Source organism: Elephas maximus, chromosome 11 (assembly GCF_024166365.1).
Source record: "Elephas maximus indicus isolate mEleMax1 chromosome 11, mEleMax1 primary haplotype, whole genome shotgun sequence".
In the NCBI taxonomy this organism is placed as follows: Eukaryota; Metazoa; Chordata; class Mammalia; order Proboscidea; family Elephantidae; genus Elephas; species Elephas maximus.
In genome coordinates, this window is record NC_064829.1 from 112,589,590 (window position 1) to 112,605,882 (window position 16,293).

The 16,293-nt window shown below is 52.7% G+C and overlaps 1 protein-coding gene across 7 annotated transcripts in view; it reads left to right on the plus strand.

Moving 5' to 3' along the window:
• Positions 1 to 16,291, plus strand: part of FBXO17 (F-box protein 17) — a 108,006-nt gene extending 91,715 nt beyond the window's left edge. For 2 of the 7 annotated variants that reach the window (XM_049900252.1, XM_049900253.1), the window contains exons 3-8: positions 7,149 to 7,514; positions 8,986 to 9,097; positions 9,680 to 9,715; positions 11,900 to 11,995; positions 12,743 to 12,878; positions 14,203 to 16,290. In XM_049900252.1, coding sequence (XP_049756209.1) covers positions 7,166 to 7,514; positions 8,986 to 9,097; positions 9,680 to 9,715; positions 11,900 to 11,995; positions 12,743 to 12,878; positions 14,203 to 14,346 — 873 coding nt within the window. In that variant the 5' untranslated portion in view covers positions 7,149 to 7,165 and the 3' untranslated portion in view covers positions 14,347 to 16,290. Of the gene's footprint in view, positions 1 to 7,148; positions 7,515 to 8,985; positions 9,098 to 9,679; positions 9,716 to 11,352; positions 11,386 to 11,899; positions 11,996 to 12,742; positions 12,923 to 14,202 lie in introns of all 7 variants that reach the window. The other 5 variants (XM_049900257.1, XM_049900254.1, XM_049900259.1 and 2 more) reach the window with 5 other exon arrangements.
• Positions 16,292 to 16,293: the final 2 nt, after the last annotated feature.

Consider the following 16,293-nt stretch of genomic DNA (forward strand, 5'->3'; position numbering starts at 1 on the left):
AGGTTTTCACTGGCTAACTTTTTCAGAAGTAGACTGCCAGGTCCTTCTTCCTAGTCTATCTTAGTCTGAAAGCTCAGCTGAAACCTTTCCTCCTTGGGTGACCCTGCTGGTATTTGAATACTGGTGGCATTGCTGCCAGCATACAGCAACACACAAGCCCCCACAGTAGACAAACTGATAGACACCTTGTGACCTAGCCTTGGAAATCCCTGAATGGTGGTGTCACTTCTGTGGTGCTCTGAAAGCTGAGGCAGTTACAAAAGCCTGCCCAAGGTCAAGGGGAGGGGGTATGACCTCCACTTCTTGATGGGAGCAGCAAAGTCCTGGAAGAGTATGTATGTAAGAAAGGAAATTTTGGAAAATACAAACCGCCATAGCATCATGGGTCCCTGGAGACTCAATGCTGGTAGCATTCCCCCAGTCACCATGACAACTAATAACTCCCCACCGAAACACACACACACTCCCAAACACCCTGCAGCAGCATCACTGTGCCCTATTTATCCCAGGCCACCCCAGCCAATGGTGGACATTCAGCCTTGTGGACTTGGTGGGTCCAAGGTGCCTCGTGGCCTTCAGCAGAACGTCCAAAAGAAGCGTTTTATATGCTGAGGGCTCATATGGTGCATTTCTTTTGAAGGTCTTTGCTTCTTGACAAAGTCTGGCTGGCCACCTCTTTGTGTGAGGTGCCACCCCCAGCTCCGCACGTTCCTAAGAAGAGCAGACCCAGGGAACGAAACACTGATGAGTCTCATGTCCATGGCAGACAAGACGGTGGATTTGCTGACAAATCACCAGATGTTTTAATGTAACTAATAACCACCCCAGGTAAATACACAGCCTGGGCTCTCCAAAGTCCCTACCTGGACCTTCACTCTCCGTACTGGGAGTGGGGTGCGGGTGGGAGGGTCAGAATTTTTGCCACATCCACAGACCACTTGCACAATGCACTCTTCTTTCATTTTTAAAACAAGCCCTTAGTCATTCTATTTTAAAATAATAACAGCCAACATGAATTGAGCATTTATTGGGTGCGTGCACATAACCAGCATTCAATCACTGAATCCTTTTAACCCAGGGCAACCTCAGAGGCTCGTTTTTACCCATTCGAATGAGATGATGGGATTCAGTGAGATGATCCGGCACGGTGGCTTATTAAACCAAAAAAAAAAAATCCACTGCTGTTGAGTTGATACCCACACATAGCGGCCCTATAGTGGCTAATGAAGGGCCCAGCAAATGTCGCCAATATCATAGCCAAATAGCTGCTAGTCCCTTTGTACAATGTATTACAGAAATAATAGCAACTAACATAATTTAGTGCTTAATATTAAATTAATAGCACTCTTACAACCAGGGGCTTTTCCTTAATGCTTTACAAATATTCATTCATGTAACCCATCCAAAACCTTAGGAAATAGGTACCATTATCATCCTCATTTTCAGAAAAGGAAACTGAGGCCCAGAGAGGCTAAATGACTTGCCCCTGGTCATATAACTAGCAAAGAGCAGAGTGGGGACTTGAACCCTGTGGGAACTGGTTCCAGGCATAAAGCTTTCATCCGTAGGCCCTTCTGCCTCTGAGACAGAAAGGAAATGAGTTTCTGTCTAGGCCTGGAGCTAGTCACTGAGTTCTTGCTGACTAAAGGTATTTCACCTCGAAATGCCAAAGTTTCTTCATCTGTGAAGTAACTTTTTGTCGTTGCAAAAAAACTGTATATAACACATTTGCCAATTCGACATTTTTTTACATGTACAATTCAGCAATACCAGTTACATTAATCATGTTGTACAGTCGTCACCATGGCCAAGTTCTCCATCCCCATGAACCATACTTACTGTTTCCTAAGCAATGACTCACCCTTTCCCTTCTCGCCCCCACCAACCACTAATAAGCGTTGGTCTTTATACATTTGCCTATCCTAGACATTTCATATAAGTGGTAGCATACAATATTTGTCCTTTTGTGATTGACTTATGTGAAGTGAGTTTTTTTTTTTTTTTTTTTTTTGGTATTTTTGGTGAAAGTACACACAGCCAAAGAGGTTCCCATTAAACAGTTCCTAAACATCACGTTCAGTGACATTGGTCGTATTCTTCACGTCGTGTCAGCAGTCTCATTATTTCCATTCTAGTTGTTCCATTCTCATCAACTTAGTCTCACTTTCCTCCAACCCTCTCATCCATGTTTTAGAGTAACTGCTGACCATTTGGTCTCATACAGATAATTTTTTAAAAGAGCACAGTACTCAATGGTGATAGTCTTTACTTGTTGAGCTAAACGGCTATTTAGTTGAGGTGACTTCAGGGGGTAGTTTCAGTTCAAGGTTTAAAGAGTGTCTCAGGGCAATAGTCTCAGGGTTTCCTCCAGTCTCAAAGGGTCCAGTATGTCTGGATTCTTTGAGAATTTATAGTTCTAGTCCACATTTTTCCCCTTTCTATCAGGATCCATCTATTGAAACCCTGATCAGAATGTTCGGTAACGGTAGCTGGGCAGCTCCTAGTTCTTCTGGTCTCGTGGTTCATGGAGACAGTTGGTCCTGTGGTCTGGTTCCTTCTCTGAGTGTTAGGTTTCCTTCTCTCTCTTTTGCTCTGGACAAGAGTCCAACTGTTGTGTCTTAGATGGCCGCTCGCAAACTTTTAAGACCCCAGACACTACTCACCAAAGGTAAATTTTACAAACCATAGTATGCCAACTGACCTTTTTGACTAAAGGTATTTCACCTCAAAATGCCAAAGTTTCTTTATCTGTGAAGTGACTTTTTGTTGTTGCAAAAAAAATGTATATAACACAACATTTGCCCGAGGTGTGAAGTGTGTTTTTGATGTGATGATTCATTCATTGGTTCATTTAACATCATACTGGACACTTACTATGTGTCGAGCACTATTGTAGACACAACACTGTAGATATTGCAATATGCAAAAGAAACAATCTATGCCCTTATAGAGATGACAGTGTGGTTGGGGAAACAGATTGTAAAATTAATAAGTAAATTCTATATACTTATGTGTATGTGGGAGCCCCAATGGCTCAATGGCTAAGAGCTCGACTACTAACCAAAAGGTCGGCAGTTTGAATCCGCTAGTTGCTCCTTGGTAACCCTATGGGGCAGTTCTACACTTGCTAAAGTTGTCTACACTTGCTACCTCCATGTTTTCTCCTACTTCCAAAAAAAAAAAAAAAGACCAAACCCATTGCTGTCGGGTCAATTCTGACTCATAGCGACCCTATAGTCAGAGTAGAACTGCCCCATAAGGCTTCCAAGGAGCAGCTGGTGAATTTGAACTGCCAACCTTTTGGTTAGCAGCCATAGCTCTTAACCACAGCACCACCACCCATCTGTCAGTTTGTCCTACTATGGTCACTATGAGTTGGAATCGACTTGACAGCAACGGGTTAATCTATACGGGATTAGATCTCCAGGTCCTTTCTCCCTTGGAGCCACTTGTGGGTTTGAACCACCCACCTTTTGGTTGGCAGCCAGCGTTCCTTGATAGCACTTTAGAGAAGTGTGAAGTAGGGAAAAGAAATGAGGGAGTGTGTGTGGAAGGGGTGAGGCACTGAAATTATAAACAAGGCACCCAGGGAAAGCCTTGTAGAGAAGGTGACATTTGAGCAAAGACTTGAAGGAAGTAGGGAAGTGAGCAAAGAAATTATTTGTATCCAGGCAAAGCGAACAGCTGGTGTAAAGTGTGGAGGCCAGTGTGGCTGGAGCCCAGGGGAGCCAGAGGGAGAGGAGATGAGGACAGAGAAGGTGTGCAGGCAGGGACTGTGCCTTTACCCTGAGAGAGATGGAGACACAGGAGGGCTCTGAGCAGAGGAGGGATGTGACCTGACTCAGGTGTTCATGGGGCCCCTCTGGCTGCGTGTGGGAGAACAGACAATAGGGGATAGAAGCAGGGAGCCAGTGATGGTCCATGTGAGAGAGGACAAGAATGGATGAGTTCACCCAAGGGAGCGAGTGCTGGTAGAGCATAGAGGTGGTTCAAAGACTGACCTCTGAAGGGAAAAAGAAGAAAACCAAAGACACAGGGAAAGATTAGCCCAAAGGACTACTGGACCACAGCTACCGCAGCCTCCACCAGACTGAGTCCTGCACAACTAGATGGTGCCCGGCTACCACCACAGACTGCTCTGACAGGGATCACAATAGATGGTCCTGGACAGAGCTGGAGAAAAATGTAGAACAAAATTCTAACTCACAAAAAAAGACCAGACTTAATGGTCTGACAGAGACTGGAGAAACCCCAAGAGTATGGCCCCCGGACACCTTTTTACCTCAGTCATGAAGTCACTCCTGAGATTCACCCTTCAACCAAAGATTAGACAAGGCCCATAAAATAAAACGAGACTAAGCAGGCACACCACCCCCCAGGGGCAAGGACTAGAAGGCAGGAGGGGACAGGAAAGCTGGTAACAGGGAACCCAAGGTCGAGAAGGGAGGGTGTTGAGATGTTGTGGGTTGGCAATCCATGTCACAAAGCAATATGTGTATTAATTGTTTAATGAGAAACTAGTTCGTTCTGTAAACCTTCATCTAAAGTACAATTAAAAAAAAAAATGTTCGACCCCCAGAAAGCTGGAGACTTCCAATTAAATTTCAGTTAAAATCATAAAATTATGATAGAAAAAAGGATAAAAAGACTGAGCTCTGACAGGGAGCCACCAGGGAGATGGAGGACCCTAGAGGGTGTGGTTTCCAGGAAGCCAGGTGAAGAAAACTGTCCTTGGAGAGAGGTGACCAGTCTTGTGAGATGCTGCTGACAGGTCAAGCCATGTGAGGACTGAGCAGTGACCATTGGCTTAGCATCAGTGACCGCGACAAGAGCACTGGGTTACAACCAAAGAGGCAAAACCTGATCGTTGTTGTTCACTGCTGAGTTGGCTCCAATTCATGGCCACCTGTGTGCAACAGAACGAAACATTGCCTGGGCCTCTGCCATCTTCACAGTCACTGGTATGCTCGAGTCCATTGTGGCCGCTGTGTATTCTGAGTGCCTTCTAGCCTAGGGGCTCATCTTCCAGCACTATATTGGAAAATATTCTGTTGTGATTATTCATGGGCTAATTTTCAGAAGTAGATTTCCAGGCCTTTCTTCATGGTCTGCTGAAGCCCGTTCATCATGGGTGACCCTGCTGGTATTTGAAATACCAGGGGCATAGCTTCCATCATCACAGCAACACCCAAGCCACCATAGTAGGACAAACTGACAGATGGGCAGTGGTGCAGTGGTTAAGAGTTATGGCTGCTAACCAAAAGGTTGGCAGTTCAGATCCATCAGCTGCTCCTCGGAAACCTTATGGGGCAGTTCTCCTCTGACTATAGGGTTTCTATGAGTCGGAATTGACTGATGATAGCTTTTTTTATTTGTTTGTTTTTTTGGAAGTAGGAGAAAACATGGAGGTAGCACGTGTAGACAACTTTTCTGAGAAGTTTTACCATAAGGAGGAGGAAAGGAATGAGGCCGTAGCCGGAAGGGTAGGTGGAGTCAAGAGAGGGTTTGTTTTAGGGAGAAATGACTGTGTATGGGGCCTGATGGGCTGATCCAGTACAGAGGGGAGCTGAAGGTGCAGCAGGGAGAGGAGAGAACTGTGGGGACCTGGCCTGTAGTAGGCGGGAGTGGGAAGGGGGCCGACGTAGACAGGGGCAGCCCTAGTGGGAAAGCCAGTGTGTGGGCACAGGCACAGGTGGGTGGAAGATGGGGTGGCAGGGGCCTGTGGAAGTTCGAGTCTCATTGCTTGTATTCATTTTTCCAAATTAAGAAGCAAGGTTGTCAGAAGAGAGTGAAGAAGGGGAAGGAGGTGTTAGGAATAGAGGGGAGAGGAGAAGGTGTGAAATTGTTGTAGAAGAGATGGAGAGTAAGTGCCCAAGAGAAATGTTACATGGGCAGCATTGAGGACCCACCTGAAGGTCATGTTCACACATTTGAAGTAGACCAGACAGTGGGCTTGAGTTCTGTTCTCTAGCAATCTTAACCTGGGTGGGTACAGGCATGAAGTAAGTATAGGGTTGAATTTAACCTGGGTCAAGTGTAGGAGGAAGATGAGGGGACAAGGGTGTTGAGGGTGTGTGCAAAGAATGTTTATAATGATTAACCACGAAATTCAAGCTGGGTAAGGAAAAAATAGGAGCCCTGATGGCGTAGTGGTTAAGAACTCGGCTGCCACCCAAAAGGTCAGCTGTTCAAATCCACCAGCCACTCCTTGGAAACCCTATGGGGTGATCTATAGGGTCGCTATGACTTGGTCTGCACTCGATGGCAACAGGTTTTTGGTTAAGGAAGAAATGGAGCCTCAGTGGTGCAGGGGTTAAAGTGCTCTGCCGCTAACAAAAAGGTCAGCCTCTCAAACCTACTGGCCACGCTTCAGGAGAAAGATGTGGCAGTCCGCTTCCATAACGATTACAACCTTGGAAGCCCTATGGGGCAGATCTACCTGTCCTATAGGGTCACCATGTGTCAGAATTGGCTTTAGGGCAGTGGGTTTGGTTTTGTTGGTTTTAAGGAAGAAATCCTTCACCTGCATGTCAGTTTGTTGTACTGTGGTGGTTTGCGTGTTGCTATGATGCTGGAAACTATGCTTCTGGTATTTTACAGGGTCACTCATGGTGGACAGGTTTCAGCAGAGCTTCCAGACTAAGACCAGGAAGAAAGGCCTGGTAATCTACTTCCAAAAATTAGCCGATATAAATCTTATGGATCACAGCTGAACATTGTCCCACTAGCTTTCTTTAGATACATCATCAAGTGGGATCAATTGCTAGATAGGAGGACATTGTGTTCCTGAAGCAGAGGGCCCATGAGGTGCTAAAAGACCTTAGTGAGATGAATTGGCACAGTAGCCAGAAAGATGGTCATGAATATGCTGTCGATTGTGAGAATGATGCAGGACCAGGTAACGTCATGGTCAGGCCAAGGGGCTTTTGTCCCTGGGCGGGAAATAGGAGGTGGCCGGGATGAATTGACCTCTCTTTCCCGTGGAGCCAGGCGGCAGGAGATGGGTGCCCGGTTTTCGCATTCGTGGCGGTCCCCAAGTGGCCCACGGACCTGGGAGCGTCGCGGTCAAGCCGGCAGGGCCTTGCGTCTCTGGAGGCGGGGTAGGGCGGCCAGCTGCTCTGACCTCGCTGACCCCTCTCGACCTGCAGGACGCCAGCGGCCGGAGATGGGCGCCCGGCCCTCACGGCGGCAGCAGCCTGCGGACCCGCCCCTGGCCCTGGACGCACTGCCCCCCGAGCTGCTGGTGCAGGTGCTGAGCCACGTGCCGCCGCACGCCCTAGTGACGCGCTGCCGCCCCGTGTGCCGCGCCTGGCGCGACGTGGTGGACGGGCCCACCGTGTGGCTGCTGCAGCTGGCCCGCGACCGCAGCCCGGAGGGCCGCGCGGTCTACGCGATGGCCCAGCGCTGCCTGCCCAGCAACGAGGACGAGGAGGAGTTCCCGCTCTGCGCCCTGGCGCGCTACTGCGTGCGCGCGCCCCTCGGCCGCAACCTCATCTTCAACTCCTGCGGCGAGGGTGGGTGGCCGGGGCGGGGCCGGGGCGGGGGGGGCGGGGCCGGGGCGGGCCGAGGGGACCCAAGGGGGTGTGCAGAGTGCAGGCTCGGGCGGGGCAGGGGCGGGGCCGAGGAGACCCAAGCGGTGTGCAGGAGGCGGGCTTGGGCGGGGCAGGGGCGGGGCCGAGGAGACGCAAGCGGTGTGCAGGAGGCGGGCTTGGGCGGGGGGCGGGGCAGGGCGGGGCCGAGGAGGCCCAATCGGTGTGCAGGAGGCGGACTCGGGCGGGGCGGGGCAGGGGCAGGGGCGGGGCCGAGGAGACCCAAGCGGTGTGCAGGAGGCGGGCTTGGGCGGGGGGCGGGGCAGGGCGGGGCCGAGGAGGCCCAATCGGTGTGCAGGAGGCGGACTCGGGCGGGGCGGGGCAGGGACGGGGCCGAGGAGACCCAAGCGGTGTGCAGGAGGCGGGCTGGGGCGGGGCAGGGGCGGGGTCGAGGGGGACCCAAGGGGTGTGCAGGAGGCGGGCTCGGGCGGGGGGCGGGGCAGGGGCGGGGCCGAGGAGACCCAAGCGGTGTGCAGGAGGCGGGCTCGGGCGGGGCAGGGGCGGGGCCGAGGAGGCCCAATCGGTGTGCAGGAGGCGGGCTCGGGCGGGGCAGGGGCGGGGCCGAGGAGACCCAAGAGGTGTGCAGGAGGCGGGCTTGGGCGGGGCAGGGGCGGGGCCGAGGAGACCCAAGCGGTGTGCAGGAGGCGGGCTCGGGCGGGGCAGGGGCGGGGCCGAGGAGACCCAATCGGTGTGCAGGAGGCGGGCTCGGGCGGGGCGGGGCAGGGGCCGGGGCGGGGCCGAGGAGACCGAAGGGGGACCCACGGGTGTGTCCAGGATGCCGGTTGCGGCGAGGCGGGGCGGCCGGGGCCCGGGCTGGGGTAGAAACTGACCCGGGCGGGAGAAGCCAGGGGCCGTGGGCACAGCCAGAGAGGGAACGGATGGGCGAGACGGAGGGGGCGCTGGGGGCGGGGCTGCGGCACAGAGTTGTTCATTATTAGTGCTGGGTAGGGAGGCCTGTGGGCGTGGCCGGGCGGGAGGAGCCAGGGGCGGGCTGGGAGAAACGAACGGGGTGCTGGGGGCGCAGTCGCACGGGCGGAGGAGGTGGCATTGAGAGGTTGGGGGCGGAAACGCCGGCTGGGCGGGGTCGACACAGGAGGAGCCTAGAGGGTGGGGGGAGCGGGCGGGGCCGGGGGACAAGCCGAGCCGCTTCAGGGGCCGGAGGGACGTAGAGCGGAAGAGCGGGACCGAGGGGGAAGGTGCAGGTAAGTGGGGCTGAGGAGAAGCAGTCGGTGAGCAGGTGGCACAGGATGGCTGGCTGCGAGTGAGGGGCGGGGCCAGAGTGGCAGCCGCCACGGGGAGGGGTGGAGCGCGCGGGAAGGAGGAGCCAGTGGGCGGGCGGGACTGCGGGGCGGGCAGGTGGGTGAATCCCTGTGTTCAACCCTGTTGTGTCACACAGAGGGCTTCAGAGGCTGGGAAGTGGAGCACGGTGGGAATGGCTGGGCCGTGGAAAAGAACGTAATTCTGGTGCCGGGGGCCCCTTCCCAGACCTGCTTCGTGACGTCTTTCGAGTGAGTAGCCCCTGATCCCTGGGTCAAGGGCCGGGAGAAGGGAGGGGAAATCGTACCCCACCCCATCCTGTCGTCCTTACCCTCGCCCTAATCCACCTTCGCCTTCTCTCATTTAACAAATACTTGTTGAGGGCCTTCCAGGTACCAGGCACTGTTTTATATGCCACAGACAGGTACGGGAAAAATCAGAAAGATCAAGAACCTGCTTTTTTCCATTGTAGACGTAGGGTTTGGTGGCGACATTAAGCACATAAACAGCAAAGTAACAATAACACGACACACACTGATAAGGCTTACTCTCTGCCAGACATCGTTCTGAACACTGGACATATAACTCTTAATTGTCACGACAACTCTGTGGGGTATTGATAATATTTAGCCCCATTTTATAATAGGAAACTGAAGCACAGAGGTTACTCAATATTTGGGAAATGGTGGAGCCGGGGTTTGAACCCGGTAATCTGGCTCCAGAGTTTCTGACTATGATAAATGCTATAAAGACACCAAAAACAAGTTGATTGATTGATTGTGTTTTATCCTCGTACCCCATACCTGTTCTCCTTGCCCACTCCCAACCCATAGGCAACAACTGCAGTGTGGCAGTATCCATCGTTGGCGGTATATTAGTGATGCGGTGATATCTCGCTGCTGCTTTACTTTGCATTCTTTGCTACTAATTAAGCATTTCTTCGTGTTCTCGTTAGCTTTTTGGATTCCCTCTTTTGTAAATGGTCTGTTCATTATTTTCTTTTGAGGTTGATGTCTTTTTCTTGTCCGTATGAGTGAATCCCTTGTATATTCGAGATGCTAGTCCCTTGTCTCTCCCCAACACGGAAAACCTCTCCCACTCTGGCACCTGTAGTCACTGTGTCCACGGGGTTTTTTGTTAGGCAGAAATCATTGAATGTAATCAAATTCCCTTTTTTATTTGTTTTGTTTTTAGAATTTGTTTTGAAATTTGTTCAAAAAGTCTTTCCCCACTGCTAAATCATAATAATATTCTCTTATACTTCTAATAACTTCATGATTTTACCTTTCACCAAAACCAAAACCTGTTGTTGCCAATTCCAACTCATAACGACCCTATAGAACAGAGTAGAACTGCCCCATAGGATTTCCAAGGAGCACCTGGTGGATTTGAACTGCTGACCTTTTGGTTAGCAGCTGTAGCTCTTAACCACTGCAGCACCAGGGCTCCTACCTTTCACCATTAGGTCTTTAACCCACCTTTGAGTGTGCTGTTAGGAAAGATCTTGTTTTTTTCTCCCCCATATACTGAGCCAGTTTTTCCAACAGCATCAACTAAAGAGTCCATCAGTTCCCCATTGTTTGGTGGCGCTGCCACCTTTGTTTATGAAGTCCTCGTACACACTTAGGTCTGTGCCTGGGCACACTCTTGTCGACGTATCCGTTCCTCTGCCAACACTACACTTTCTATTACGCGGGCACATTCACGTTAGGAGAGAGGGACTGTCTTAGTTATCTAGTGCTGCCATAACAGAAATACCACAGGTGGATGGCTTTAACAAAGAGAAATTTATTCTCTCACAGTCTAGTAGGTTACAAGTCCAAATTGAGGGCGTCAGCTCCAGGGGAAGGCTTTCTCTCTCTGTCGGCTCTGGAGGAAGGTCCTTGTCCTCAATCTTGCCCTGGTCGAGGAACTTCTCAGGCGCAGGGACCCCATGTCCAAAGGACCCACTCTGCTCCTGGTGCTGCTTTCTTGGTGGTATGAGGTGGCCTGTCTCTCTGCTTGCTACTACCTTTTATAGTTGAAGAGATTGCCTCAAGAGACAACCCAATCCTGTAGATTGAGTCCTGCTTCACTAACACAACTGCCGCCCGTCCTCCCTCATTAACATCACAGAGGCAGGATTTACAACATATAGGAAAATCATACAATACTGGGAATCAGGGCCCAGCCCAGTTGATACACACATTTTGCGGGGGGCAAAATTCGATCCATGACAGGGACTGTTTACAAAGGTATAGGCAGATCTCAAGGGACAGATACCGTGGAACCCCAAGCTAGTTCACCATGGAGGGAAGGGACATTGCCACCCCAGGCCTTAAAGGGCCAGGAGAGGAAGCAGTTACTGAAACGTGAAGACAGAGAGGGCCATGAGAAGACAGTGCCTGACAGAGCTGTGCCCTTTGGCTGAGAGACAGAGCAGGGCCATGTTGATCTGATGAGGGAGAGGGAAGAGGATAAATACCCTGACTTGATTCTCTTTCCTCCCTGCCGTCCCCTGCTGGAGCTTGCTACTGGCTGACCCAACAGGAAGCAGAGGGTAAGGGAGACCAGTCCATGCAGGCTGTACCACTTAGAGCTTGGGCGTCAAACTGTAGAAAATCAAAATCCAAACCAACTGCCATCAAGTTGATTCTGACTCAAGGCGCCTCCATGTGTGCCATGAGTGGATTCAAACCACCAACCTTTAGGTTGGTAGTGGAGCACTCCTTAACTAATCGCGCCACCTAAGAAGGCTCCAGGATTCCCTGCTCAGGTACCTGATGTGTGGGTTTCCATTTGTACTCATGTTCAGGTCTCCATAAAAAGTAGGGCTGGGTTTGCATACAGCTCAGCCTCCTGGAGCCCAGAGCAGGATGCAGAGCGGTAGAGGGGATGTGAGAGGTGAACGGGAGAGACCATCATGAATCATCAGTCTTGTAGAGCAAACCCTGAAGGGCTGCTTTAGACAGGGTTATCAGGGAAGGCTTCCTGGAGGAGGTGATTTCTGGGCTGTGAAGGTCTGAGTGAGCCAGGGGCCTGCCCACCCCACCCCGACCAGCCTCCCTTCCCAGGTGGTGCTTCAAGAGGCAGCTTGTGGACCTGGTGATGGAGGGGGTGTGGCAGGAGCTGCTTGACAGTGCCCAAATCGAGATCTGCGTGGCCGACTGGTGAGTGGAGAGCCGCAGCCTATTCGCAGAGCACCAACTGTGGCCACAGCAGCTCTGCAGAAGGGACTTGACTGGAGCCCCCACCAACCCCATGGGGTGGCTGCCATTACATGCCCCTTCTTAGTGAGGCTGAGAGGTGAGGTGTCGCTTTCACAGCTGTGCAGCCAGGGAGGGTGGAGCTTGCTCCTCCTCACCCGCTCCCCAGAGAGACCAAGGTTGTTGACATGGGGGCTGCTGACTCATGTGGCTTGGCCTGAAACAGGGTGTTGCCCCCTCCCTCCCCACTGCCCCCAGCTCAGCACAGATCCTAAGCTGTTGTGGATGCCCGAGGCCTCAGAAGCCTTGGGAACATTGTGTCTTGAGCACTTACGTTCAGAGGGGCAGAGATGGGACAGGGCTGCTGGCTGGCTTCAAGCCTGTGGGCTTACCACAAGCCCTCTCCTTTCCAGAGTACCCAGGTTCTTCCCCAGGCCCCTCCTTCAGGCTCTTGGTCTCCACACAAAGTCCAGGCTCTTGCTGGGGAACAGGGGAGAGATCACCAGGCTGCTCCCCCAGCTGTGGCCACCCCCAGAGCATCCAGACTCCCACCCCCCCAGGCTCCTCCCCCAAGGTTCCAGGCCAGAATCTCTCCACCTGTCGAGCCAGTGTTGGAACCCTCATCAAGCTGTAGGGAAGCCCAGTCCTCAGCCCCCTCCCTGCCCTCAGAGCCCTGGTGGGGTGACATCAAGGCTCACTTTTACCCGGCAGGTGGGGCGCCCGGGAGAACTGCGGCTGCATCTACCGGCTCCGGGTCCGCCTCCTGGACGTGTATGAAAATGAAGTGGTCAAGTTCTCCGCCTCACCCAACCCGGTTCTTCAGTGGACTGAGAGGGGCTGCCGACAGGTGGGCTCAGGCTGCCTGCCTGATCACCCCTGACCCGCTCAAAGGCACGCACACCCCTGCCTCACCCTGATCAATCTCCGTTCTCAGCTCTCGTCACCACCGACTATCGTATAACAACAGCTAACAATCATTGGGAGCTCCTGTGTGGCACAAACTGTTAAGCACTCAATTACTAGCTGCAAGGTTGGGGTTAGAACCCACCCAGAGGCACCTCGGAAGAAAGACCTAGTGATCTGCTTCCAAAAGGTCATAGCCTAGAAAACCCCATGGAGCAGTTTAACTCTGTACACACGGGGTCCCCATGAGTCGGAAACGACTTGACGGTGACACTGAGCCATTATTGCACCCCAGGCTGTTTCAAGACCTTTTACGTCTCAATTCGTTTCCTTAGCGCAACAGCTGGGTTGTCCGACATACATTTATCGATTACCTCCTGTGAGCCCTGGTGATGCCGTGGCCGCTGGTCAGCAGGCTGGCAGTTCGAATCCCCCAGCTGTGCACTGTAAACCCTATTGGGCAGTTCTACTCTGTCCTGTAGGGTTGCCGTGAGTCGGAATTGACTTGAGGACAATGGGTTTGGTTTTTTACTGTGCTGGGAATGTGGCAGTGAATAAAAGCCCTTGCCATCTCCTCACTCTAAAGCTGAGGAAACTGAGGCACAAGGAGGTTAAGTGACTGGCCTGAAGTCACACTAAGGAATGCAGGGTCCCATTCAAGGCCAGGCTGGCTCCCATGGTGACCATCACAAGTCAGTTTTGAAAGTAACCTCTTAGGCGGTCTTCCTGCTTCCTCCCTTTGCCTCCTCCTCTCTCCCGCAGCAACGTCCAGAACGATCCCACTAACGTCCCCTCACAACTCTCCCCGGCTCACCTCCCTCCTGTGACTCCATCTCAGAGTAAAAGCCCACCAGGCCCTGCCCAAGGTGCCCTGTTACCTCCCTGACTCCTCCTCCTGTTTCCCTCCCCCTCACTCACTCTGCTCACTCTCCCATCTCAGGGCCTTTGCACGGGCTGTTCCCACTGCCTGTAACACGCTTCACCCAGATCCCCAGCTGGCTTCCCCTCCTGCAGGTCTCTGCTCCACCTTCTCAGTGGGCCCTCCTCTTCCTCACCTTAGAGTCCCCACTTGCCCTCTTCAGGGTCTGGGTCCCCCACTAGATTGTCAGTCCCACCAGGGCAGGGTGTATCAGCTGCTCTCTTCTCTGCGGTATGCCCAGCACGTAGAGCAGGGCACGGTGCACATTCAGCCCTTGGCAAATATTTGGTGGGTGGGGGGAGGCAGGCGCCCACGAGCCCTCACCCGCTTGCTCTCTGTCCCCCCACAGGTCTCCCATGTCTTCACCAACTTTGGCAAGGGCATCCGCTACGTGTCTTTCGAGCAGTACGGGAGAGACACGCGTTCCTGGGTGGGCCACTATGGCGCCCTTGTGACCCACTCCAGCGTGAGGGTCCGCATCCGTCTGTCCTAGTGACCAGCCCGCCAGGGCCTTCCAGGACATACTGTGGCTGCCTGATGTCACATCATCAACCCAGGACTTGGTAGCCGGGAGCCAGAGATGCCCAGGGACAGTGGGATCCCATCTGGCCTGTTCCAGGCATGTTCTCCATGTTGCCCCCTTGCTGCTGCTTCAGCATGGTGGCCCACACGCTGTGACCATCCATCCAGGGAGCCCACCAGGCTGTTCACGGCTTCCTCAGCTCCCCAGTTGGAGGCATCAAACTCAGAGACTGCTAATTTACTCGCCAATTGTTTTCTCATGTGTGAGGGTATCCACTGGTAGACTGAGTCAGGAAACAACGGGTGCAGGGGAGGCCTGACAGCCTGGGAACAGAGAACCTTGGCTGTGTTCCCAGGTGGGCTGACTGCTGGCAGGGAGCAGGGGTCAGGCCAGGCTTCAGCTGTGGGGCAGGTAACCAGCCGTCTGCACCCCCCTATCAGTACCTCCTTTTGGGCCAGGCCGACATTTCTCATAAACCCCTCAGAGGCAGGTCCCTGTACTTCTCCGTTGACCCCTAAACTCTGTCCCCTGCCAGGCAAGCCTCTCCTTTCTCTGCCTGGACTGTGTACAAGGTTTGTCCTGAAGAAAATCACCCTACCCCTCCAGTTTCTCCCACTGTTTCACCAGCCGGGCACAGCTAACAAACTCAGTAAATCCCATGCTAAACGTGAGCTGATGGGCAGTTTTTGTCTGCAATTGATGCACCTGACTGCCCCCAACTTGGATCCTGTAAGGCCTTGTGGGTGTCTCCAATCACAACAGCTTTAGGAGAGCTGTATGCTAAGGGCCGCACGGGACACGGAGGTGGCTTAGAGAACCTTGACATGGTTGTGCCGATGGCAGTGTTTAATGGCTTCTGGATCTGTCCTCAGTGGCCCTTCCCACAGCTCTCGGGCAGGTACCCCTATCAACGCCATTTAGTCCAGGAGGAAGCAGGCTGGGGGTCTGAATGACCTGCTCAGGGTGGCACGGTCACTAGGTAGAGGCAGGACGTGACCCAGAGTGGGGTTCCAGCTGGGCACAGCTTACCTATCTACTGGGCCAAGCAGCAGCTCATCTCGTTTAAACCAAGTCCACTGCTGTCGGAGCCAATTCCAGCTCACAGTGACCCAACAGGACAGCATAGAACTGCCCCATAGGGTTCCCAAGGCTGTAATCTTTATGGAAGCAGACTGTTGCATCGTCCTCCTGCGGAGCAGCTGGCGGGGGTTTGAACCGCCGACCTTTCAGTTGGCAGCTGAGCACTTTAACCACTGAGCCACCAGGGCTCATCTCATTTAATCCTCACAAAGCACCCCCCTAAGGTCAGTATCATTCTAAGTGCCACTTTCCAGGGGAGGAAACAGACCCAAAGGGGACACATAACATACCCGGGGTCACACAGCAATGATGAGGGGGAGGCAGGGTTTGAACCCAGGTCTGCCTGACACTAATAACAGAATAGCAGCTCCCATGTACGAAGCATGCATGCACACGCACACACACATACAGGAGGCACTATTCTCTATGAAGCGTGGAGACCTGGTGGTACAGTGGTTAAGAACTCAGGCTGCTAACTAAAAGGTCAGCAGTTCAAATCCACCAGCCGCCCCTTGGAAACCCTATGGGGCAGTTCTACTCTGTCCTATAGGGTCACTGAGTCAGAATCGACTTGTTGGCACAAAACAACAGTGTTTGAAGTTGTGCAGCCATTTAATCCTTCAACATCAGCGTTACAATTACCACCATTTTCCAGATTGGGAAGCTTGTGGGTGGAGCTTCATCTGCCCAGGTCCTACGACCATAGGAAATGTAGCTGGGACTCAGGGCCACCTACCTAACTCCAAAGCTTAAAACAGGAGTACTATCTGTATCTTAAGCACATTAAAAAAAAAAAAAAAAAAAAAAAAACACTGCCATGGAATCGATTCTGACTCA